Raw genomic sequence first — 25,831 nt, 5'->3', positions numbered from 1 at the left:
CCCAGGAAAGACGTCCCCAGTGGATGCCTGATCCCCCACATCCTTTCCTCTCTATGGTCTCTCTGACCCATACAGGGGTTCCTTCCTCTGTGACTTCAGAGATCTGTCACCTCCCTGCAGCCCCACACGTGTGTGGGTACAAGGACTGCCCCTGCAGAGCTGGGCACTCAGACCACTGACAGGCGGTGGTGCTGGACTTTAGTGAGCCTCAGCTGCAGAGATTCCCAAGGAAAGGGAGGGTCAGTTCAAGATGCCCAGGGCAGGTGATCCAGCTTGGAGGCCATGGCCCAAAGCTGTGTGTCAGGTTCAGAATCTGTCTCTTAAAGAAATGCAGATCAAAATAACAATGAGATTTCTCAAAATATTAAAATTCGAACTACTGTATGACCAACCATTTCCTTTTCTGATATTTTTCTAAAGAAAATGTAAATACTATTTTTAATTCAAAAAAAATGCATGCCTATGTCCATTTTATCATTGTTAATAATAGCCAAAATATGATAATCATCTAGGTGTCTATCAGTAAATGAATGAATACAGAAGATGTGATATATATTAAATACGTGTGTGTGTGTGTGTGTGTAGTGTAATATTACTCAGCCATATAAAAGAGTGAAATCTTGCCAATTTGTGACTAAATGGATGGTCCTGGAGGGTAGTATAATCAGTGAAATAAATCCCACAGAGAAAGACAAATACTATGTGACGTTACTGTATGTGGCTTCTAAAAAGCAAGACAAATGAACAAAACAAAACAAAAATAGGATCATAGAAACAGAGAATAACCTGGTGGTTTTCAGAGAGATATGTGTTGGGAGATGGTAAAAATAGGAGAAGGGGTCAAACCAGTGATGATGTGGTGGATAGAGCATTCACCTAAAATGCTAGGTCCCCGGTTGGAAATCTCAATTTTGCCAGTCTGAGTGCAGGGTCACTGGCTTGAGCACAGAATCACCAACATGATCCCAACATCGCTGGGTTAAACCCAAAGGTCACTGGCTTGAGCAAGAGGTCACTGTCTTCACTGGAGCCCTCGGTCAAGGCACGTGTGAGAAGCAATCAGTGAACAACTAAAGTGAAGCAATGGTGGGTTGATGCCTCTCATCTGTCTACTCTCTCTCTCTCTCTCTCTCTCTCTCTCTTCCTGTCTCTCTCTCTGACTTTTTCTCTTGTTCTGTAAAAAAAAAAAGACAACATTATTATGACAAGATATTACTCTATGTAGTTCTTATAAAATTGGTCCATTATTTAATATTAAAGGAGTTCACTGGCTTACCGAAGATGGCATGTGAGACATCCGGTTATACTAATAAAAATGTAAAATAAAAATAGTTAAAAGGGGTTAAAGAGTGCATGCTTCTAGTTTTAAAATAAGTAAGTCACCCTGGCAAGAAAGCTCAGTTGGTTGGAGTATGGTCCTGATATGCCAAGGTTGTGGGTTTGATTCCCAGTCGTAGGACGTACACAATCAACCAATGAATGCAGAAATAAGTGGAACAAGAAATTAATGTTTCTTACTCTCTCCCTTCTCTTCTGTCTAAATCGATTAAGTAAGTAAATAAATAAATAAATAAGTCACTAGGACTTACCAAATTTTGTATGGTAACTAGACCTACCATAGTGATCACTTCATAATGTATATAAATATCAAGTCACTATGTTGTCCACCAGAAACTAATAGAATACTGTAAATCAATTATGCTTCAATTTAGAAAGGCCTAAAGATAAGCTCCTGCCTGGTGGTTCGGTGGATAAAGTGTCATCCTTGTGTGCCAAGATCACAGGTTCCATCCCTGTTCAGGTCAGGTACAAGAAACAATCAGTGAGTACACAACTAAATGGAACAATGAGATGAAACAGCAAGTTGTTGCTTCTATCTTTCTCTCTCTTCCTCTCTCTCTCTCTCTCTCTCAAATCAATGGAAATATTTTTTCTAGAAAGACTTAAAATACAGTGAGATTCTATCTCATACCCATGAGGATGGCTTTACCAAAATCTAAAAGACAACAAGTATTGGTGACAATGTGGACAGCTCAGGTCTACGGCCATACCACCCTGAACTCGCCCGATCTCGTCTGATCTCGGAAGCTAAGCAGGGTCGGGCCTGGTTAGTACTTGGATGGGAGACAATGTGGAGAGCTCAGAATGCTTGTGAACTGTTGGTGGGAAAGATAAAACAGTGTAGCCATTTTGGAAACCACCATAGCGGGCCCTGAATTTGTTAAACAGAATTACCATAGAACCTAGAAATTCCACTTCTGGGTGTATGCTCAAGATAATTGACAGCAGGGTCTCAAATAGATATTTGTATGCCCATGACCATAGAAGATATTTTTCACAATAGCTAAAGTGTGAATACACTAATGTCCATTGATGGATGAATGGGAAGCCAAAGGTGACATACACAGGCAATAGAATAGCACCCAGCGTTTAAAAAAGAGAATTCTGTGATATGCCACAACATGGATAAACCATGACGATATTAGGTGAAAGGAAATAAACCACATGCAAAATAACAAATACTTTATGATTTCAACTCTAACAAGTACTTAGATTGTTCAAAAACTTAAAGACGCAAGTTGTAATAGTGGTTATCAGGGGCTGAGTGAGGGAAGAAGAATGGAGTTTTTTGTTTATTTGTTTAATAAGTAGTGTCTCAGTTTTATGAGGTGAAATTAGTTATGGGGATGGATGGTGGTAATGGTTACACAATGATGTGAATGTATTTAATACAATTGAACTGTACCTTTAAGTGGTCAAGATACTACATTTATATTTTGTGAATTTTATCACCATAAAACCATGTCTCTGATTGTGAATGCCAATGATACACTTGAATACAGGTTAAAGACAGTCCTAAGTGTGGCATCTGGCTCCCTTGGTGGTAAGGGTGATTGATTAAAAAACAAAACAAACAAACAAAAAAAACGTTTGGTGCCTGGTTCCCTTTCTGTAACGTCATAGCTTTCAGATGTTCAGAGGAGAGTCATTGCCACCCTAAACTGCAGCTTGTATAGGAGAGAAAGTTAATGAATTGAGACTTGTTTGTGCCCCTTAAAATTGTTTCTCTTCCCTTACCTGTTAATGACATGGGCAACTCTCCTCCTACCACCTTTTCTGCCATAGACTCCATGCTTCAACATTACAGAGCTTAGTTTAATATCTTCAGGAAAGAAAAAAGTTTTTTAAACACAAGGAGAGCTTCATGGCCTCACCAAGCAGCTGACTTGGGAAGTTCCCAACACTGCTCATCTAAAATGCCTTACTCTTCATCATCCCTGTCCTCATGGGTCCTTTGTTTTTCACTTTAGAAATTCCAGCCCTCTGGAATCTTTGACCTGTCCACCCCTCCATACTCCTACCTCCTCTGACTCCCCCACCTGTCATCCCAGCCCTGTCAGGCCTTTCCTCTGTCACCTCAGCTACTCGGTGAGACCACAGGGCCAACTGCCTGAGGCTGAGAAGGGCAGGTGAACACAGGAAATGAACCCACAACCACACACTTTGCATTTACCAACCCCAGAGCTTCCCCGGTTGAAGCCAGGTGTTCTTAAAGCCACAGGGTTCTTAACCCCCAAATTTTCCCTTAAATAATCTTCATTTAATTGAATTAAAAAACCCAATTTAATTTAATAGCATAATCTATAGCCCGTGTACAGCTCAGTACTGGTATTTATATTCTCATCAATGTAAAACAGGTTTCTAGCACTTTTTTATCAATAAATTGAGAATCTACACCCACTGAAAAACTAGGCCTCACTTCCTCCTCCCCTAAGTTTCCTGCAGTGACCAATATTTCTTCTTTCTGTAAATTTGAATGCTGGAGATACCTCATATAAGTGGAACATACAGTTTTTGTCTTCTTGTGACTCGCTTGTTTGACTTAGCTTCATATCTCCAATTACTATTTTTCTAAGTTTCTCTAATATTTCATTGTATAAGTTTATACTATATATTCTTTTTCCGTTACTCTGTCTATGGACAACTGGGTTTCTTTCACTTCTTGGCTAGCGTGAATAATGCTGCAGTGAACATGGATGTGCGAATGTCGCTTCAAAATCCTGCTTTCAATATTTTTGTATCTACAAGTGGAAATGAGATTGCTGGGCCATATGGTAAGTCTATTTCTTTTTTTTTTTTTTTTTTTTTTTTTTTTGATTTTTCTGAAGCTGGAAATGGGGAGGCAGTCAGACAGACTCCTGCATGCGCCCGGCCGGGATCCACCCAGCACGCCCACCAGGGGGCGATGCTCTGCCACTCTAGCACCTGGGGCAGAGGCCAAGGAGCCATCCCCAGCACCCCGGCCATCTTTTGCTCCAATGGAGCCTTGGCTGCGGGAGGGGAAGAGAGAGACAGAGAGGAAGGAGAGGGGGAGGGGTGGAAAAGCAAATGGGCGCTTCTCCTATGTGCCCTGGCCAGGAATCGAACCTGGGTCCCCCACACGCCAGGCCGACGCTCTACCGCTGAGCCAACCGGCCAAGGCCCACTATTTCTTATTTATAGAGAAACCTCTGAACTCTTTTCTACTGTAGCTACATCATTGTACATTTTGACCAAGAAGGGAGTCCACCCAACTTCGGGGTTGCAAAGCTGTAGATCCAGGGGCTGTGTGAGGAGATTAAGCCAGCTAGACTCTTCCCCTGCTCCTTCCCTTTTCTCTCTCTCTGGTTTAGCTTTACGATAACCCCATGAGTGCCTCGGTTCTTTAGTCTATCCTCTTTTTCTCTGCCTCCTCAAGATCTGCGGGAACAATTTTTTCCAGTACAAATAAGAACCTTATTCAACGGAAAACACCTGTTTTAAGAATGTTGGTACCTGTCACATCAGATACAACAATAATTTGTCAGAAATAGTTGAAAGTCAATTTAGATAAGTGTAGTCAAGTTGTCCATTAGAAATTCTAAAGCTCTGTCTTTCATAAATGAGATCACTGTAACTTTGGAAGACACAATGAGCATGTCTGCTAGCTTCAGTCCCAGGAATGACTTCAGAGTTGGAGGCTTGGGTTCTTACAGACTCACAGATATACCTTGAACAAAGCCACACCTTTAGAAAGTGCTCCCAGCCAAGAATCTGTGCACGGGAGCCTGGCAGCCTTTTCATTCCAATGGCACCACCCTAGAGGCAGATGGTCTGGAAAGATGTCTGAGAACACAAATGTCCAAGGGAATGGGAAGAATGGTACCCTCCTCCAGGTTGGGACCAGGAATTCATCTATTCTTTCCCTCAGTTAATTGAGCAACCTTATAATCTGTAGTGTTTTGAGCTCTGGTAAATTTCTTGCTCCAGTTTATTTTAGTTCTATTTCTAGAGTTTTTATCTGTTTTTTTATTTGGGACATTATTCTTTGTCTCCTCATGTTGGCTGCGTCTCTGTGCATTGAGCATATCTGCTATGTCTGCCAGACTTGGCAAGCTGGTCTTAGGTAGTGTAAGGTATTTTTCCCCGCCAAGAAGGAAGGAAGAGGGCCGGAGCCGCAAAGTGCGGAATAACAAATGGCTTTATTGAGTACAGAGCACACACCCCGCCCGGCAAGGTTCCCTGACCCCAAGGAAAGAAAGAGAGATGGAGATGAAAGATGGAGGTCAGGGAAGTTGCACAGATTAAACCGCGTGGGAGATATTTAAAGGGTCCCTCTAGGGAAGTGGAGCTACTATGACGTGGTTAAATTTCACTGGCTGGCAGACGATCGCTTCTTTCCAAATGGTTCCTGGGAAGCTTCCTTTGGCGGGCTTGATTGTGGGCGGTCCTAGCCAAAGTGGGCGGGTCTGAGTTCCTACATGACTATCCCTCTATCCACCGACCTTACATTCTGACCTTTTGTGTTAAATAGAAAAAGGTGCACCGTTTATTCGTCTGGCTACTTCCTGCTGAATAGGGGCGTCGTGGGGCAAGGGAGATTAGAAGGTGTCAGGAGGGACATCTGTGTGGCCGTGATTGGAGAAACTTCGTGGATGAGGTCCTGTAAGGATTTTTTAAAAAGAGAGAAGTAATAGGGGAATTTGCAGGGTCCAGCCTTTTGGTGAGCTGGAGATGGATGGAGTCCAGTGGTTCCAACTGCCAGAGGTCCTATAAGGAAGCAAGCTTGAGGCAGAACTGCATGTCAAGAGTGGCATAAAAAGGGGAAAGGAAGAGGGTCCCATTCATTCCCATAACTGAAACCTGTGAGGGAACTAGAGGTCCAGAGTATGAAGGTAAAAACAGAGAAGGCAGCCCCCATGTCCACAAGAAATGAGATGGACTGACTTACCCACTTGTTGCAGAACCCTGGGTTCTCCGAGTCCAGGACATGTTCTAGGAGTTTGAGCGATGCACCCACCTGGCTGGATTGGCCTTCCATTTGGGCGGCTTGTCCTCCACGTAGAGGCGTTGAGGAGAAAACCTGTTGCCCAAAAGGGCAATCACTCCGCCAGTGACTGGGTTGCTTGCAGTCAGGGCAGGGTTCAGTGGGCAGCCGTGGGCAGGGGCCCTGCTGGGACCAGTGGTCCTGCTTGCCACACTTAAAGCAAGATGCTGGTGGCTCTGCTGGTCTCAGGGTTGCCACAAGAGTTTGGGGTTTGGAGCGTTACCTTCTGCTGCATGGGGGCCTGGTGAAACACAGGGGCCCTGCTGGGACCAGTGGTCCTGCTTGCCACACTTAAAGCAAGATGCTGGTGGCTCTGCTGGTCTCAGGGTTGCCACAAGAGTTTGGGGTTTGGAGTGTTACCATCTGCTGCATGGGGGCCTGGTGAAACAGCCTTGGCCTTCTTTTACTAATTGGGACCATTAAAAACTTTAAATGCCATGTTCACAGGTTTCGAATAGGGGTTTGGGGGATTGGGAATAAAAGGAGGGGGGCTCGTGTGGAGCCCAGCATCCAGATCTTGCAGGAAATGCTGTAGCCAAAGGCAAGACAGGGGCAGAACTTCCTGCAAGAAAATTGGAGTTGGACGTCCTGAAAACTGGTGTAAGAGCCAATGCCAGGCTGAGAATGGCCTGACGGAGGAGGGACTAGAGAACACAGTGAAGGGAGGGGCCCATGGCCAGCAGGGGAGAAGAAAGAGAAGGTAGTAGATGGCAAATAAGAAACAGGTTTTTGCGAAGGGAGGGGAGGGGGCTCTCAGAGGGAAGAGAGAGTTGGGAGTCCACGGAGAAGGAAAATTAGGAGTGGAGGTTTTAGGTGAGGTTTCTCTGGCCAGAAAAAGGCCTGCACGGTGGAACAGGCAGCACAGAGATTAAGGACAGGTGCGCGAATAATTAGAGGCCGTGAATGTAAGAGATCTCCAATCAGTTCCCAGCTTTTTTGGCGATAGTTAAATTGGTGAGGGTGTTAACACCGAAAGTCCCTTCAGGAGGCTAATTGAGTGGGTTCTGTGGCCTGGCCACAGTGGAGAAGAAGAATAGTTTCTTCTTCCTTAGGGAGGGAGATTCCTGTGCCCCAAAAAACACACTCAGTTCTCAGAGTGATCAGACTTGAGCATCAGCATCCTAAAAACTCAAGTTTCAGCCACGGATAAAAGTGGATGTGCTTGGGGACAAGCACACGCACTCGGACGGACGGAAAAGACTTCCCTGACGTAGCTACGGTTTCGGACAGGGAGTCTCGGAGGAAAGAACTGAGAGGAATGCTGGAAGAAGGGAACTTACCGCACCGTGCACCGAAGTGGGTGGAAGGTCGGAGATCCTGGTTCTTTCTCGGAGGGGAGGAGAAAGGAGTGGTCCTTGCGGACTTCTAGCTCCTCCCGGGTTTCAGCACCAAAATGTAAGGTATTTTTCCCCGCCGAGAAGGAAGGAAGAGGGCCAGAGCCACAAAGTGTGGAATAATAAACAGCTTTATTGAGTACAGAGCGCACACCCCACCCGGCAAGGTTCCCTGACCCCGGGGAAAGAAAGAGAGATGGAGGTGAAAGATGGAGGTCAGGGAAGTTGCACAGATTAAACCGCGTGGGAGATATTTAAAGGGTCCCTCTAGGGAAGTGGAGCTACTATGACGTGGTTAAATTTCACTGGCTGGCAGATGATCGCTTATTTCCAAATGGTTCCTGGGAAGCTTCCTTTGGCAGCTTGATTGTGGGTGGTCCTAGCCAAAGTGGGCGGGTCTGAGTTCCTATGTGACAATCCCTCTATCCACTGACCTTAGAGGTAGTAGTGTTCCTGCAAAGCCCAGTGAAGTTCTGGTGTCTGCAAAGAGATCCCATTGAAAGTTCCATCAGTGGAGGAAATTGAATGGTGCTTCCATCATCTGAAGCTGGCCGCAGACTAGGTTTGTTCTGAAGTTCCTTGGCAAGATTCTCTGGTACAGACCGAGGTCAGCCACTATCCGGGCCCAGCCCAAGATGAGCTGGTAGGGGTTACAGTGTGATCTATGGTTGATAGTACCCTGTCTGGGCTCAAATGCATGAGGGATAAGTCGTGGTGCAACCCAAGGCCAGCGGGCATCAGTGTTATGTCTGAATCGACACAGTAGGAGGCTCAGGTCACATTGAGTGTGAGTGACTGAGGCTGTGCATGGACCCTTGAAGATGATACCTGGGCTTTCAGTAGCCCTTCATCTCACTCAGATTAGATCCTTGCTGAGTTGGCTGGGTAAGGGTTTCAGGGAGTTATCAGGGTGTGGCAAGTAGTGCTCCCAGGTTAATGCAGATTCATATTTGGTGCCCACCTTCAGGCTGTCTGAAGAAAGGGCTCACTCAGACAGCCTCACTCAGGGACAGTGGTGGATTTTCCCTGAAGCCACACAATGCAGCTGCTCCCGGAATGTCTCTGTTGCCTTTCAAGCTGCTGTCCCTCTTCTAGAGCCTAGAGTGAGTGTCTTTGATTGTGATTCTGTTTGATGGCCTTTTGAGGGGATGCATGGATTTCCAGAAGCCTTCCATCTCACTGAGACTGAATCCCTGTCAATTTTCATAGCCAGCTGCTATGGAGAGTTCTGCCCTGGTACTAGAGCCCTCTGATGGAGAGGTTAATGTGGGACCAGAGTCTTCATTCCCAGGAGGACTTCTGCAGCCAAGAGTTCCTTCCTAATGCCCAACTGCCAATGGAAGTGTGGGACCAGCTTGTTTCATATCTCCTTCTCTCCTACCAGTTTAGTCCTGCCTTCTTTTTATTTCCCTAGTTATAGGAGTCTGTTCAGTTGTCTTCAGGTGGTTCTCCTGGTTGACTGTTGTGTAGTTTAGTTGTAGTTTTAATATGTTCACAGAAAATGAAAGCATAGCATTCACCTGCTCCACCACCTTAACCAGAACCTCTGGAGGAATCTCCCTTAATCTTCCATCCTCCATCACTTGATTATGCCTCTTAAGTGGCACCCTTGCTGGCCTGTCGTATCTATTGTCCCCAAGGAAACCATGTTATAAGAATCATCTTCTACACCTCTGCAAACAGACTGCACTCTTATGGTGCTGTTTTTATGGTTATTACTCCCATTTTATCATACTTCTGCTGGCTATATGCAGGCCTCTGCAATTCCAAAATTCTATCATCCCTTTGCTTCTAGAAAGCCTCATTTTGTACAGTCACCTCCGGCACTAAGCTCTTTACCTGCATCTCAGAGTTGCTGGTGTCCCTTAACCAGTGCAGTTGTCGCCAGCCCTCCTTATATTTGTAGTTGGGTTTAATGTTTCAAATTTATAGTCGACCCATAGCAGTATGTCCCCTTCTCTGGAGTTTATGATCTTTGATCCCACCGCAATAGTGCACTACAATTCAATTCTGAAGCTCAGCGTCCAGAGTTAGCACAGCCCACGGAGAATGAGAGAAAATTCCCTCATAATGCTACCCCAACATCAATACTAGCCTCACATTTGGTGTTTCCAGGCCACCTAGACTTTTGTCCAGTGAGCTACTTCAGGGGCTTCCACAGCCTCCTCAGGTTGGATATTTTCTAAAATGACTCATAGTACTCATTAAAGTGCTACAATGATGATTATAGTTTATTAAAGTAGTGAAATATAATTTGGAATCTACAAAAAGGAGAGACACATAGGGCTACAGCACTAGGTGCTTGAAAATCCCACGGGCAAACAGGCCAGTGCCTCTCCTCAAGGAGTCAGGACACATCGTGTTCAGCCACATCGAAGTGTTTACCAACCAGAAGCTCGTCTAATCACTCAAGACCAGAGTGTTTATCAGGCTTTCATTACATAGGCAAGTGTGGAGGCCATGTTCCTGAATTCATTCTCTATTTCAACTTCTGTTTCTGGTTAACAGGGTGGCTCAAAGCACAACCTACTAACAACGGTTGATGTTTGGAGTGACCATCCCCCATCCAGAGTCCTGTTGTTAGCATGAGCTGAGAAGAGATACAAAGAGTCCTGAATACAAATTGTTGGTAAACCTTTCGGGTAGATATATCAAATTAGGAGGTTGATGACTTCAGTTGTACATTACTTAATCAGCACTAAGTAATTTTATAAAACAGGGCAATACGGATTGGCTATTAGTGCGTGATCCACCCCAGAAAAGGGCAAAATACTTTACTTGCCTTTAATAGGGTACCCAATTGTTACAGCAAACAGCCTGCTGTGAGGCTTAAGGGAGGGAGGGGAGTCTGTCAATGTAACACAGGAGTTCCAGACCAGGTCTGTCTACCTGTCTCACAGATATTCTGGGGGGGGAAAAAAGAAAACCAGGTGGAGGAGAAAAGCCTTTACTAGTTATATCTGTCACGGGTGACAGGGTCAGTCATGCTTATAAAGCAGTCAGACAGTAGTGTCACAAAGCAAAGCAGGAAGCACACGTGCCAGGAGTCAGGGAACAGGTTTCCTGGAGGTCTCTTAGTGCCTTGGCAGAACATGATGCACTTTCAGAAGCGGTCAGCTCCAAGCGCAGCTCCATCTGCCAGAAAGTGGAAGGGCCATGTCCAGCATCAACACTACAATCAGACAGCCTCCACGGTGATGTATGAGAAACCATGTTCATTCTGGACTGGTTCTAGCTTGTGGGTCTGGCATCATAAAAGAGTCTCTCATCCACACTCCACCCCTTGTGACCAGGTCTTACAATCTCACATGCCTTTTCTTCAGCAAGGTGTTCTGAGTGGTCAGAGTCTTCAGCAGCAGAGGCGACTTTGGAGACACATTCTACAGCAACACGATAGACACATGCAAGAAAAAAAATTAAGAGGCAATCCCAGTATTATTAACAATTTTTCCATCATATCCACTGGGACTTGAACCACTGTGCTAACACAAATCAAGTGCTTAAGGCAGAGAGTCTTTTGGGGGTGACTGTATATGTGTGTGTCTGTATATCTATGTCTGTGTCATTGTATGTGAGTTGATGTTTGCCTACTTGTGTGTGTATGTGTGCATTATGTGTAATTGTGTGGGTATGTGTGTATGGTGTGTTTATATATGCATGTATGTTGCTTTGTATCTCTGTGTTAAGGGCATTAGACTGAGTTCACACAGACTTAAATCTCTACGGGCATAGGAGCTGACAGATTAAAAAGGAGGACCTGATGGAACAGCCAACAAGGGACAGGGCACGGGAAATAAGGGGAACAGAGAGGTTCAATTCTGAATGGGACTGGCATTCCAGAGAGTGATCAGACAAGGAGGCTGGCGTGAGGATGCTGGTGAGACAGAAGGCGTTAGCTAGTGTGTGGGCCGGTTCAAAAAAGAGAGTTACATGTTGGGGTGTAAAGAGGAAGAGGTTTATAACCCCGTGATGGAAGGGTGGCCAATGAAGATCAGGCTTGTGATGGAGAAAAGATACGTTAACGTCAGTTTCAAGATTAGAGCAGAATTTCCAGTTTTAGTTCTTTACAGGCTGAGACGTGCGCAGTTTAACTCCAAACTCGGTCTGTTCTGGCAGCGGCAGCATTTCTTGCTGTGTGTAGGCAAGATAATGTTGAGTTTCGAACTTCAAGACGTCCTTCAACCAAGCTTTCAACTTAGCCTGATGCCGACATCTGTGAGTACATAAAATGTTACAGAGGTCCTGGTGGGAGGCTGAAAGGCAGTTGGGCACAGGTAGGGACACTGAGAGAGGGAGGAAAGACCTCGGTGTCTTCAGAGCCCAGTATAACCTAAGAATGAGGAGAGACTAGAAGCAGTCAGTCAAAAACTAGGGAGAGCTTGGAGGTATGCAAAGCCAGAAATACCTAGAAAATCTTTTCGTGTGGAGGAGTGGATTGTAGCCAGTAAGACCTGGTGTGTGAGGAGCCCCATAAATCTAGATGATGCAGACGATGAGGAGGTGGATGTAGAGGGCCAGAAAGAGCTTGGAGTGCGTGGAACCCATAAGAATCAAGAAATATGGGTACAGATTTGGATCAAGAACCAGAAAATCTTAGAATGTGGGGAGCTCAAAAGAACCTAGAAAATGATGAGAAGGAGATGATGGATGAGGTGAGGGGAAAGAGGATTACGAGAGGGGAAGGAACCTAGATTAAGGGGGATAAATCTCAAAAGTAGGAATATATTTTCAGGGGTTGAGGCTACTTGTTTATCTATGCAATATGCCGCATCAATTGTTTCCCCTGCTGTTTAAACTGTAGGTTTAACAGGACCCTATAGAATGGCATAGAGGCTTGTCAAAGTTCACCCTTCCCCAAATGAGGTTTGTCTATCAACTCGTGGGGGATCTTCCGCAGCACAGAGCTTCCTCTACCCTCTCTCCCTACCATATTTTGTCTTTTGTAGACTTCCTGCCCTCAGCATGGGCCCTATTCCTTGAACTGACTGCCACTGGCTATTTAATATCTACTCCTCCCCTCAAAGCCAGACATGCCCACAACCAGGAAGTGTAAAAATGGCGTCTGCCGGCCCTGGCCGGTTTCCTCAGTGGTAGAGCGTCGGCCTGGCTTGCGGACATCCCGGCTTGATTCCAGCCAGGGCACACAGGAGAAGCGCCCATCTGCTTCTCCACCCCTCCCCCTCTCCTTCCTCTCTGTCTCTCTCTTCCCCTCCCACAGCCAAGCCTCCATTGGAGCAAAGTTTGCCGGAGCACTGGGGATGGCTCCATGGCCTCTGCCCCAGGCACTAGAATGGCTCTGGTCATGACAGAGCGACGCCCCAGATGGGCGGAGCATTGCCCCCTGGTGGGCGTGCCGGGTGGATCCTGGTCAGGCGCATGCGGGAGTTTGTCTGACTTCCTCCCCGTTTCCAGCTAAAGAAAAAAAAAATGGCGTCTGCCCTGCTCTTCATACTGATGCAAGAGGGTTTTGTAGTTTTTCTTGGGGGAGTGAAAGAGGGGGGATAGAGGGAATGACTCCCGCATGTGCCCTGACCAGGATACACCCGGCAACCCTCATCAGGGACTGATGCTCAAATCAACTGAGCTATTCTCAGTGTCTGAGGCCTATACTCAGACCAACAGAGCTTTCCTCAGTGCCCAGGGTAATGCTGGGACCAATTCAGCCACTGGCTGCAAGAGGGGAAGAGAGAGAAGGGGGAGAGAAGCAGTCACTTCACATGTGTGCCCTGACTGGGGATCAAATCCCGATGTACTCACGCTGGGTTGACACTATTTCCAATGAGCCAACTATCCAGGGCTTGCAGGAGGTTTTCAAAGTCTCCTCAGGACTCAATTCAGGAATTTTACCAGTGAACCACCTCATACCCCTTGCCGGCCACAGCTCCGGCACCTCTGGCTCCGTGGAGATGTCCTCCCCACTCCTCATGGGTTCCCTCCATATTGGGACCCCTCCCCTGATCAGAACCCATGTCAGAGACTCACCTCAAAATGCGAAGATAGTCTCCAAAGAACCAGCCCTGAGATAACATTCCAGTGGGCAATCCTTCCTTCTACCGGTTTCAAGTTTATCTTTTTCGTCAGGGAAGTGGAGTTTGTATGCGATGAAAACAAAGTTCAGGATGAAAGGAGCACACCAGTAGTGATGAAACCTCTGTTGAGTAATCAGTCCAGGAATCCGAGACGGGGGCTGTGTGTCTTCCTTTAGATGATTGCTATAAGCTACGGGATTTATATTTACTAATGAAGCAAAAATCTCCTCGTTAAATTTCCTACGATATATCATCCTAAAAATACTATGAAAAGGTATTTTATAAAAATTCAGATATTTTTGTGTAGCTAGAAGGTAGAGTCATAAGCAGAAATGAGAAACCACAACCCCTTCCGATTGTTAACGCTTTCTCTTTCTAAATTAATACATGAGCTTGTTTTCCAAACCTCTCATATTCATCAGGTTGCCCGCAGCTGAAGCTATCTTTTCAAATGTAACTATCAGTATCTCTTCTATTAGATATGGACATAGTAGGTCTAGAAAAGGCATGACTGACCCTGGTACACACTCCATTAATATAGGTCTTGCAAACTTCCATAACTTAGCCCTGAAATAGGCAGCAGCATATTTCAAGACCTTGTCCTTGGTAGTTGAAAGTGAAAAAAGCGAACCCATGTTGCGCGTCTGGGGGAGGACGAAACAGCAAAGCCTCTTTTCTCTGCAGTGGCTGCCAAGCTATGACATCATTTCTAGAGGTGGGCCTTCAAAAAGCAGAGCAATGGGTGACATCTGTCACCCAAGTTCTGGCCAATCGGCATGTAACAGCACCACTTCCTTCTAGCTCACCGCATTTGAGTGGTACCCTGAGGACTACAAATACAAATGTTTGCAGGGGTAAGAGGCAACAGGCATCTCCATCAGTACTTGTAAACAAGAGATTAGTTAAAATAGGGACATTTATTATTATGAGTTGTAACCAAGGAACGGGCTGGGTACCCAGAATCATGTGTGATCTGAGGTTACTTACATCAAATGGCTCAGTGGCCGCAATGACTAGCAGTACAAATGCCACAGGGAATGAGAGGCAACGGAAGGCTTCTATAGTGCAGGAGCATAGCGCAGTTCCCCTGCAGGAACAACATTTGTTCTGTATAAAGAATGAACATGTGCACCTAGTGTTAGTGCTCTGGTGGACCAAAAATGGGTCCCCAAAAAGCCAGACATTTTCCCCACCAGCTGAAGCCTGATGCCTTCTAGAGACCAGGAAGGGCATAGCAATGCCACAGCCTGACTACTAACATGATCCTATTTCAATATGCACTTTCCCTTTGTCCCTTAAAAAAAAACAGAATCACATGAATTTTAATAATAATTGTCATAACCCCAACAGACAGTTTATTGTAACTACTCCTTAGAAGCCTTCAGCATTAGCCCTCAAATGGAGCAGAGATCCTGGCTGCTGTCAGCTATCTCAAGGCCTCACCGCAGGTTCACTACCCAGTGCCCTACCTGGGCACCCACCCAAGGGATTTGTGTTCTCACATATGTGCATGCTTTGATATTTTCACAAACTTGGAGTGCCGGTCAGAATGATAGTTAATAAACAAGACACAGGAGTTGAGAAATCGCTTGTACCATGCAGGTTGTCTTGCTTTTATGCCTGCCTGCTCCTGTGCCTAGTGAGCAACGGGTGGAATCTTAGGGAACAAGTCCCAGAGGTCGAGGGTTGAACCTTGATGTGGACAGCAGGGTTGTCACGAAGGAAAGAGGTCCTGTGCAGGGTCCAGTTAAGCAGTTTTAAAGCCGGGAAGAAATTTGGTGTGGTGCATGTGACTGATGATTAAGAGGATCTGCTGATACCCTGAGGATAGCTGAGGATAGCCTTCTCGAGAGGATTTAGGATGAGGTTTAAGAGCCTGAGTGGGGACAGAGCTACCTTTTAAGGGAGGAGCAACTGAAATTGCTGCAATGAGGTTGTGAGGACAAGTCCGGCCGGGGGTGAGGACGACGGAGACACAAAGACCCGACTCCGGGGACCAGGTTCAGTGATGCAGATCCACTTTATTCAGGAAGTAAGCTAGCTTATATACACAGGTTCAGCCTATATGGCGTTACAGTGTGTCCTTCACAACCAAAGGCTGAAAAGATCAGGGAGCTGCCTGGTTGGCGCTAAGTCATTTCCTTATAGCGGGCGAGCTTCCTTCTTGGATATGGCCAGGAGGCTTCTGGGAGCTGGAGTATTCTCACAGCATTGCATCAGCCAAAGCTGCTAGGAATGCGCTCTGCGCTCCACCCACATCTCCCCCTTTTATTTTCATTAAGGCCAATTGGACTTGATGAATGACAGCTTGCTGTTGTCGTAGCTTCTGAATGCTATGCATTATGCAATGGAACCCTAGTAGAACTAAAACAACTATACCTATTACACTGTATGCTAATAGATTAGCTGAATTAAACAATGAGGCAAGCTTCTGTAATGTTTGACTAGTTAGGAAATAGAATGGGGGTCTTAAACAGGGGATTCCTCCTAGGGGTCGGGATGTCATTTCCCTCCCATTGTGTTACAGAGACCTTCTAGGTGCAGTTAAACAAAGTTCCATTTTGATTGTAAAAAATGGAAGTAGGTCCATGCATGCCCCCTTCCCACAAAGGTCCCAGAGTCCAAACACGAAACGGATGGCTTGCCGTGGGCTGCGTACTGCATATGGTTGCAAGGCACATTACACAAATTACAACAATATGACAAATCATACAATTTCAACAATTACAGAGGTACATTTCACCAGTCTCTGAGTACTTTTCCAAAAGCACAAAATGTCCTCAGCCTTCTTTCTAGCCATGGGAAATGCTTCCCGGGGCAGGGGTAGGGCCTCCAGCAAAGCTACCCCCCCACCCACCCACATCAGGGTATTTCACATTGTCCAAAATTCGTGAGTCCATCCAACAAAGGAGCCAGTGCTCACTCGGGTCATAGTCCAGAAAATCAGTCCACGCACATGGGGCGCCAGCCACCCCCCTCATCCCTGCCATCCTGGCAAGTCTTACACTGTCCCAAAGAAGAGCACATGGCAATGGCAGTCAGCATTTCCTTCTCTGCTCTGGACAGCATGATGGCAACCACCCCTATGTCCCAAAATGTCAGCGAACCCACCAGCGGCTTAGCTGGCACTCCCTGCTATTCCAGCTGCCAGGCGGCGATGCAAGCCTGGCTTCTGTTCATCCTCCTGCTGCAGCTGCCGCCATTTACCTTCTGGAGTCTGGGAATTGCAACTCCGGCCCAATTCTCCTCATCCTCCAAAGATGAACTGAAAACACCAGCTCGCACTGCCAGGCTCGAGCCCCAGGCTGCTGCTGCCTGCGTCTGTGAGTCAGTGGTTACTAAAGCAAGAACAGAGCAGGGCCTTGGGGCCCGCCTGGGGCCATTCTCTGGGCCTGCCCCGCCAAAGCCTCCACATCCCACCAGGTAATGGGGTGCATAAGGCAGCCGCGAGGTCTTCTTCTGGAGCACTGAGGACCTCCTCCTCTCAGGCGTAGTCAGTGTAGAGGAGGCCAGGGCTGTGACTTTGGACGGGTGAAGACTGAACCACTTAGTAGATGCCCAAGAAATCCTGTCAAACAGGTTGGGGGGTTCCTGGGATCCAAATTGGCTGAAAAACACAAGCATAACCTCTCCCTTGCGTTAGAAGAGGGTGTAATCCCCGCCACTGTGCCATGGCTGGGTCCTTCCAGCGTCATTTCAGAGAGAAGGGTGGGGGAAAGAGAGCGAAAGATACAGAAAAATAGACAAGACAGACAGACAGAAAGAAAAAAGACACATAAGGGTGTACAGGCTGGCCCATGGGTCTGCAGCAGGAACACATGTTGGAGAAAATGGCGTCTGAGAGGCTGGGGTGGGGCTTTGAGTCCCGGCAGGGAATGTGGAAGTAGCGACTTCCGCTTCTTCAGGTGGCGTAGCTGATGGCGCGGTTTCTAATGTATTTAGTTTTGTTTCTGCATGCTCGGCCGCGATTTTGTCAAACTCAGAGGCTAAACTACTTTCCTCCTCAGTGGAGGGGGGTGAATAGGGAGGTAGGGGCTCCTCAGAGAGAGAGGCAGCCTGCAATATTTTTGGCACTGGCAGAGCATCCCCAGGATGAGCACTGGTCAAGCAGGCGTGTATTGCCAATAATGCAAGAGTGAGGCCGAGAGGGAAGGTTTGCCCGTCATGTACTTCGGCCGAACGAATGCATCGGAGAGCTCAGGCCCAAGTATCTGGGTCCCAGAGCAGCGCGTCCTCAATCCAGGGATTGAGACCAGAGAGAATCTCCCAGTAAGTACAGAGATCCTTTTCACTAACTTTAATTTGCCTACTCTTCAATAGGGTGTGCAGGGCTCGAGCCTGCGGGGACTCTAGAGTGGGGGGAGAAAGTTTCCCATTGCAGAGGGTCACTCTCCTGTCCCTTGGATGGCGGTTAGGTCCCCGCTCCATGTTGGGTGCCAGTGTGGACAAGTCCTGCCTGGGGTGAGGATGACGGAGACACAAAGACCCAACTCTGGGGACCAGGTTCAGTGACGCAGATCTACTTTATTCAGGAAGTAAGCTAGTTTATATACAAGAGTTCAGCCAATAGGATGTTACAGCATGTCCTTCATAGCCAATGGCTGAAAAGATCAGGGAGCTGTGTGGTTGGTGCTAAGTCACTTCCTTATAGCGGGCGAGCTTCCTTTCTGGGTATGCCCAGGAGGGTTCTGGGAGCTGGAGTATTCTCACAGCATTGCATCAGCCACAGATGTTAGGAATGCGCTCTGCGCTCCACCTGCAAGGTTGAAGTTATCATTTTTCTGGACTGAAATGAGTTCAGGGGTGCAATATGGAGAATGGAGGGAAGGTCAAGTTTTTAAAGACTCATATTAGAGCGGGGGTCGGGAATCTTTTTGGCTGAGAGAGCCATGAACACTACGTATTTTAAAATGTAATTCCATGAGAGCCATACAACAACCCGTGTACGTTATGCATTATCCAATAAAAATTTGGTGTTGTCCCGGAGGACAAATGTGATTGGCTCCAGCCACCCACAACCATGAACTTGGGTGGTAGGAAATGAATGGATTATAATACATGAGAATGTTTTATATTTTTAACGTTATTATTTTTTTTATTAAAGATTTGTCTGTGAGCCAGGTGCAGCCATCAAAAGAGCCACATCTGGCTCACGAGCCATAGGTTCCCAATCCCTGAATTAGAGGGAGCTCTAGCTGCAAAGGGCATAAGGGACATGGAACAGAAACCAAGTGGGAAGGGAGATGTGCATCTAGTTGGGGACCTGTGAGTCTGGACAGTGATGAAGATTTGTAGGACTGAGGACACTATAGACACAGAAATCTTGAGTCAGCAGGGACTGTAAGTTTGATTTAGACAAAAAAAGGGCTTGGGATTGCATTCTGTGGGAAAGTGGTGAATGCAGAGCAGGCAACAAAGTCCACAGCAAGCAGTTTCCAAAGTGAGTGCCAAAGTTTCACAGAGTCTACCTGTGACTAGGTCGATATTCAACTTGCTTTAAAGTGTGGTCTGGAGTTGGACATTTTCAGCATCTCTTAGAGTGCCCTACAGGAAAGCAAAAGTTTACCCTTCTTGCCTAAGGCCTTCTCAAGTCTAGTCAGGAAGCTAGCCACATAACAGGGATTGGTGCGTGAGTGTGGAAGGCTGAAAAAGAGTTTTGGCAGGTGGGAGAGTGGCAGATGGGTCAGGAATTGAGGTGAAGATTTATGTGGGAGTATGTGTCCCCTCTTCCTTCTAGCTGACTAGTCAGAGTGGACTCCTGTAAATTTACAGGTGAGAGCTGTGTGACAGGTCACAGTGCTGGAGTGGAAGGCGCCAATGGTTTTAGCCACCTGTCCTTGTCTAATCTGGGATATATCACTTGCTTCTGTGATGTATTCCCATGTGACTGTATGTTGTGAGTGTGATAGAACACAAGTCATGATGAGGAGCCTGGCTACCCAAGTTTAGACACATGTATCTCTCTTGCAGCCTAGTAGCGGATCAGGAGCTGTTGCTCTATTGCTGCAGAAAATGTGGGCATGCTTCAGAAAACTGAGAGTCTGTAGATAATTGTCTTATTATGTTTGGCCAAAGGCTTTACAAAGCACCATTCTCCTTTTAACATGGATTAGACAGAGGAGCAAGTACATTACCATGTCCATTACTCTGCAGGGTGCATTCCGCATGGTCCAGACTTTTGGAGACATGCAAGCCTCATAGATGTAGCAGACTTCTGAGGTGGCAGAAGTGGATGGCCCTACAGGCCATGGAGCTCTCACACTTTACTTCAATGGCTGATCACTGGAGCTGATTCTGTCAGTGGCATCAATCTTAACAGTGGATATCGTTGTTCTCACTGATGTTATCATCAAATAAGACACAGACCATAACATGTTGTCATCAATGTAATGAACCAATGTGATGTCCTGCAGGTTATCCAGAATGCTGTGGGCTACACAGGAAGAGATTGAGTGACTGTGGATGCATACTGTTATTGGTTCCATGTAACACACACCATTGCTTAACAACATCCTCTGGAGTTTTGAAAAGCGTATGTTTCAGGAAAAAGCTGCATGGCACATATGTGAGTGTGTGATTGCCTGCTCTAATTATGATACATTTCTCACAGCAGCTATGATTTTTGCTAAAGTAGGTTATATTTGTGTTAATGTACTGTTATCTGCTGCTATCCATCGGGATTTGGGGGACACTAGACTGTGAGTTATATGGAGATATAAAAACCATGACCCCTGTATCCTTCACTTTGATGGTGGCCCTAATCTGTGCCATTAGCCAGGAGGTCATATATATATTTTTTTCTTTTACTGAATTATCAGTGAAGGGGAGATAGATTTGGAAGTCTCCGTTAAACATAATTTGTCTTTCTTATGATAAATAGCTTTTACTTACAGGTCAAAAAACCACTGTGAGGATCCTCCTTCCTGCTCTGTGTAGTCATTCTTATCCTACCCTGGAGCTTGGAAAATCACCACTGAATGGGTCCATGGATCTACTGAGGCCAAAGAAAGATCAATCAACATGGGTAAGGAATCCATGAATTTCCTGACCCCATATGCCAATATTTTAAACAGGGGCTGTGGTGATGCTTTGAGTCCTCAAGTATTTTTCCATCTTACGTTCAATGTCCATGAGCTCTTGACAGGTCAGTGTAGTCTTTCCTCCCAACAGCCAGTTACACAAATACTGTGTCCATAGGCCCCTCTGAGATGGACTGGAGATCACATGGTATATACTTCCTTCAGTGTTTTAGGCAACTACCTCATAGAATTGGACCTCTTTATCAGACAGTAGTCTAGCAGTGAGGATTTCTCAGGCCTTAACTTGGTAAAGGATCATGACTTTGTAGAAGCAGATCATCTCAGATTTCTGCTGCTCCATTATTTGTCTCTTGATTACATCTATTAAGCAACAACTTTCTGGCCTTTCATACCTTTAGTTCCTAAGGATATCATGTTCTAGAAGTCATCTTTTATATCTCTGCAAACCAGGCTGTCTGTTGACAATGTTGTCTATAAGGTAATTATGTCTATCTCGCTTCTGGGAGCTAAGTGCTGACCTCTGCCAATCCCAGATTCTGTCACCTTCTCGCTACTGCTTGGCCTTGCACTGTAACATCTCCTCCTCTTTTGAGCTCTGACTTCTGGAGATCAACCTTCACTTGCATCTCAGTGGGGCTGGTGTCCCTTAACAAACGCTACGGTACCCGTTCATCCTGAGCATCCTATCTGGTTGGTGGTTTTCTGACTTTTATAGCAAACTTACCTAAACATGCTCAGTTCTCTGAAAGTTATGACCTTTGACTCCACTACAATACAAATGAATTCTGACTTTAACCATTCAGACTCAGGGCAAAGTCTACTGGTTGAGAGCAAAGTCATTCATAAGACTACCCTCAAATCAAACACTATCCCCATGTTTGGAGTTCCCAGGCATTTCACACTACTGCCTCACATGAGTTTGGGGGTAGCTAGGATTCACTCATTTAAAATTTTGGTACTCATAGAACTCAGGAAAGTGTTATACTTATGATTATAGTTATCTTATAGCAAAAGGGTACAATTTGAAAATGGCAAAAAGGAAAATTTTTAGGTCAAAATGAGACTATGCCCAAAGAGCTCCTGAAAATCATAGACACTTGAATCACTAGAAAAAGGGTCTAGGTTTTAGATTTAAATCCTTTATCCAGGACCAGGGGCAATGACCACATAACTTCTTCATTATACAACATGAATATCTGCAGTTCTAGGTCTCTTTACTTAACCTGGAAATCATTTATTCTGGGCCTCCAATAGGTATTTCAGCATTGTACGAAGACTATATTTTGAGGCTCTTGCCTTTGGTTTAAATCTTTTATGTGATATGAGCCTGTGTTCTGATGACACATTCTCTCCTTCTTATTCAGATTTGTGAACCATTCATTATACCTGAATCTTTTGATCTGGCTCACAGAAAGATCCTGGTTCTGCATATGAACTGCATTCTGTTGTTCTTTTGAGGTTTGTTCACCTTTCTTCCCTTGATAACCTAATAATCTCTATTTTGGATGTGCTGAGATTTGATCCTGTGGTGGGTCTGCTGAGCAGAGTGGTGTCAGCACAGCCTGGAAGGGGGAGTGCTGACTTGTAAGACACTGTTTTCTTTGAAGCTCTGCATAGAGTCTCATCAGGGGGTGTCTTAGTCTTCTATGTCTGCTGTGACTAACTACTGCAGTAACCAAGTCAGACAGGCATTGAGTTTCTTATCTCGTTCTGGAGGTCAGCGTCTCAAAGGAGCCTGATGGGGCCAAAATGAAGGCGTTGCATTGCTACACCAGAATTTGGAAAAGTTGGAGAGGGAAGAAAGGAAAAGCTAGTGTGGACAGGATAAAGATGTTTGGCAGAAACATTAATTTTAATTCTACTTTTAAATGTTTTTCAGGTTGGACCAATAATCAAGATTAAATGAGATAGAATAACAGGAGAAAATGGCTAAATTTAGTGTGTATACTACTGTGGGCTGAATACGGGTCTGCAACAGTTTCACAGCCTAAAGCCTGCGACCTTTATATGATTCAGAGACCTTTGCCAATGAAAGAAAGTTAAATATTTGACCTGGAGAGATTATCCAACACTGTCTAGGTGGGTGTTAAACAGGCAGCAGGGGCAAAGATTAGGGTTCTGAGGAGGAAGGAGATGATGTGTAGACAGGCTAGTGTCTGTGAGCCAAGGAATAAGGGTAGCCTCCAGCAGCTTGAAAAGCAAGAAGTCAGTTTGTCTTCAAGAGTCTCTGGAGAAATGTCATTCCAGTAAGACCAACTGGAGATTTTAGGCACACAGCCTTTTAGCGATGAATCTGGGTTGTTTATTCACTGGTATGTGCTAATTTGTCATAGCATCATTAGCACCTAGCACAGCTTTTACGTCAGCAAAAGAATTAATGTTCTAGGGCGTAACCATTGAGACCTAAATTATATCCTTTTTCTTTTTATACCAGGTAAACAATAGTATATGTTTATTTTAAACAACACGGCCTGAGCATTACACTTCTGAGAAAGAAAGATTAAAATTCTACAGTTTAGAAACTGTTTAACAGTATTTCATAATGAGATGAGAGGAACCCTGAAGCCACCACAGATGGCCAAGGCTACGAGAAATGGTCGTTCTGATTGCCCCTTCAGCCACAACTCAGATGGCTGGACTAACAACTTTGGACACTGACTGAGGTCCAGTGCATTCCTGTGGGACAACTTTTGGAAAGATAGTCTGGTGAGCAAAAAATCTGGGGCTTTCCAAGGCACAAGTGGCAATGATTCCCAGAATGGAAGGTCACTTCAGCATATGTGGGGCCAGTGAGTCTGTACACGGGGAGCAGGTCTTAGGAGGAGATTGGGTCATAATCCCATTCAGGACAGGAGAGTGCTCAGCAGGATGGAGCAGAATGAGAATGGATCAGCAGCACTGAAAGAGTTGATGAAGGGTGATGATGGGTTTTCTTTGGAATTTGATGTCACTTCGATGTTCTGTTTTCTAGAGTACAGACCCGTATTCTTTTCCCTTATGTTATCACCAAATTACTACAATTTAGTAAACTAAGTTATAAGCAGAAATAAAATATTGGGTTTTTTCCTGTCTCCTTTCTCTTAAAGAATTTCTAAAGCCTTCTTGTGCCTTATTTTCTTTTTATAATTTTTGTATTTCATTTTTATATTCTTTTATTTTTTAATATTTTTTATTTTTCTGTTATTTTTTCCTGCCTGATATCACTGAAAGAAATTCTAGAGTCTTCTTGAATCTTATTTTCATGGCATTAGTTTCTGTGTAGGTTCATTAAGACTCTGTCTTCCTTGTTGATAGGATATAATTGGAAACATTGGTGATACAAGCAAGGCTTTGACTCAAATGTCCTGGCAGGGGTTGATGCCCACTGAATAAGAAATGACTCACCAGTTGTTGGAGCTAAGGTGGACCTGATAGATGTTTCTGTGACCTTGACATTTAGAACATAACTCAGAGTGATAGAGATTCTGGTGAAATCTGAAGTGAGGCTTCCTCATTTTAAGAGGCTTTGTGAAATTCAACCTGACAAAACTAAGAAAAGTATGTAATAAGTGTCCAATGTAGCTATACCTATAAAAACACCAGGCCAATTCGAGTAGCAAAGTTTTAAGTTGAAGAATACAATAGCCAAGCTCTGAAAATAGCGCAAGTGTCCGTCAGTGGACAAGTGAATTAAAAAGCTGTAGTACATAAATACAATGAAATACTACACGGCTGTGAAAAAGAAGAAAATCTTACCTTTTGTGATGGCATGGATGGACCTGGAGATTATTATGCTAAGTGAAATAAGCCAGGAAGAGAAAGACAAATATCACATGATCTCACTTATATGTGGAATCTAATGAACAAAGTGAACTGAGGCACAGAATAGAGGCAGAGGCCAGGTCACAGGGACCAGAGGGACAGCTTTCGGAGGGAAAGAAGAGAAGGGGATGGAATCAGAGAAGGTGAAAGGATTAGTGAAATTATATACACATAACACATAGATACAGATAACAGCACAGCAAATCCCAAAGGGAAGGTGGGGAGAGGAGTTAGGAGGGAGAGGCAAAGGAGGGATAATGGAGGACAAGGGGGTGGTTGAGGGAGTTATATTGAGTGGGACACTTGAATCCATGTTAATACAATAAATTAAAGTTAATAAGAAATTTTTTAAAAAGGAATACCCTTCCTTGGAAATGATGTGTGAACAAAGGGTAGTCGACTATAAAGAAAAGTGTAATGTCTTCATAGAAAATCCCAGAGGCACAGCTTTCTGAGCAATCACATCCTGTCTCTCCCTATTCAGGAACTCAGCTGTTTTGCTCCAGTTTATAAGTTTTGGGGAACTGACACGTGTTCATAAATTGCAGGAATTGGTGGAGATGCAAACTGGGTCTTTGCTGGAAGAGATTTAGTTGAGGTTTTCTCCACTGTGCAGAAAGAAAAGTTCTGTTAATACCTAACGCCTTATTGTTCCCTCAGAGTCCCAAGCCTCGAGACAGGCTCTTCCTGATTCCAGGCCCCTGGCCTCCGTTTTCCTTAGAACATTTCCTTTAGGAATGAAATTGTAATTTGTAAATGCTCAGGCCTATTGCTATGACGCAAGGCCTCATAAAAGCCTTTTGACAGTTTTAGGACACAGAGAACGTTTTTCTCAAGGGCTTGGGCTCATCCCTTTGAAATGAAATGTTCCTGGAGGCTATATAATCCTCCTGGTGTCCCTGTGTGCCAGTCCCTGAAGGAAGGTAGTAGCCTAACTTAAGTGGACACCACTGTGAACAAGATGTAAAAAGACTTCCAGCCATGATTACATGGGAAGTTTGACTGTAAGACCCATTAGAAAACATAATGCCCTGCAATTCTCTCTCCCCATTTTATAATCTCTCCAGCCTTCAGTTCAAGAGTGTTTTATTCAGTCTCTCTGCCGTACTGCACTGGTGATAAATAAAGTCGTCCTTGCCCCTTAAACTTGGATGCAATTTTTACGTTGACATTAACTGTCATCTTGCTCACATTGTCAATCCTTACCATATTTTCAAGTCTTCAGATTGCTTTCCTAATCTGGCTACATTTCCAAGTGATTGCTACAAATTTCCTCTCTTC

General features: G+C 45.1%; 1 protein-coding gene across 7 annotated transcripts in view; it reads left to right on the top strand.

Annotated features, from left to right (window-relative positions):
• Positions 1 to 3,857: 3,857 nt before the first annotated feature.
• The window catches only part of LOC136376335 (uncharacterized), a 116,882-nt gene continuing 94,908 nt past the window's right edge, over positions 3,858 to 25,831 (top strand). For 3 of the 7 annotated variants that reach the window (XM_066342284.1, XM_066342287.1, XM_066342286.1), the window contains exons 1-3: positions 3,858 to 4,115; positions 11,741 to 11,895; positions 20,590 to 20,733. In XM_066342284.1, coding sequence (XP_066198381.1) covers positions 4,034 to 4,115; positions 11,741 to 11,895; positions 20,590 to 20,733 — 381 coding nt within the window. In that variant the 5' untranslated portion in view covers positions 3,858 to 4,033. Of the gene's footprint in view, positions 4,116 to 11,740; positions 11,896 to 20,122; positions 20,277 to 20,589; positions 20,734 to 21,147; positions 21,766 to 22,628; positions 23,802 to 25,831 lie in introns of those variants that run through there. The other 4 variants (XR_010746166.1, XM_066342288.1, XR_010746167.1 and 1 more) reach the window with 4 other exon arrangements.

This window comes from Saccopteryx leptura, chromosome 6 (genome assembly GCF_036850995.1).
Source record: "Saccopteryx leptura isolate mSacLep1 chromosome 6, mSacLep1_pri_phased_curated, whole genome shotgun sequence".
Taxonomy (NCBI): Eukaryota; Metazoa; Chordata; class Mammalia; order Chiroptera; family Emballonuridae; genus Saccopteryx; species Saccopteryx leptura.
This window is presented reverse-complemented; position numbering and strand designations above follow the sequence as displayed.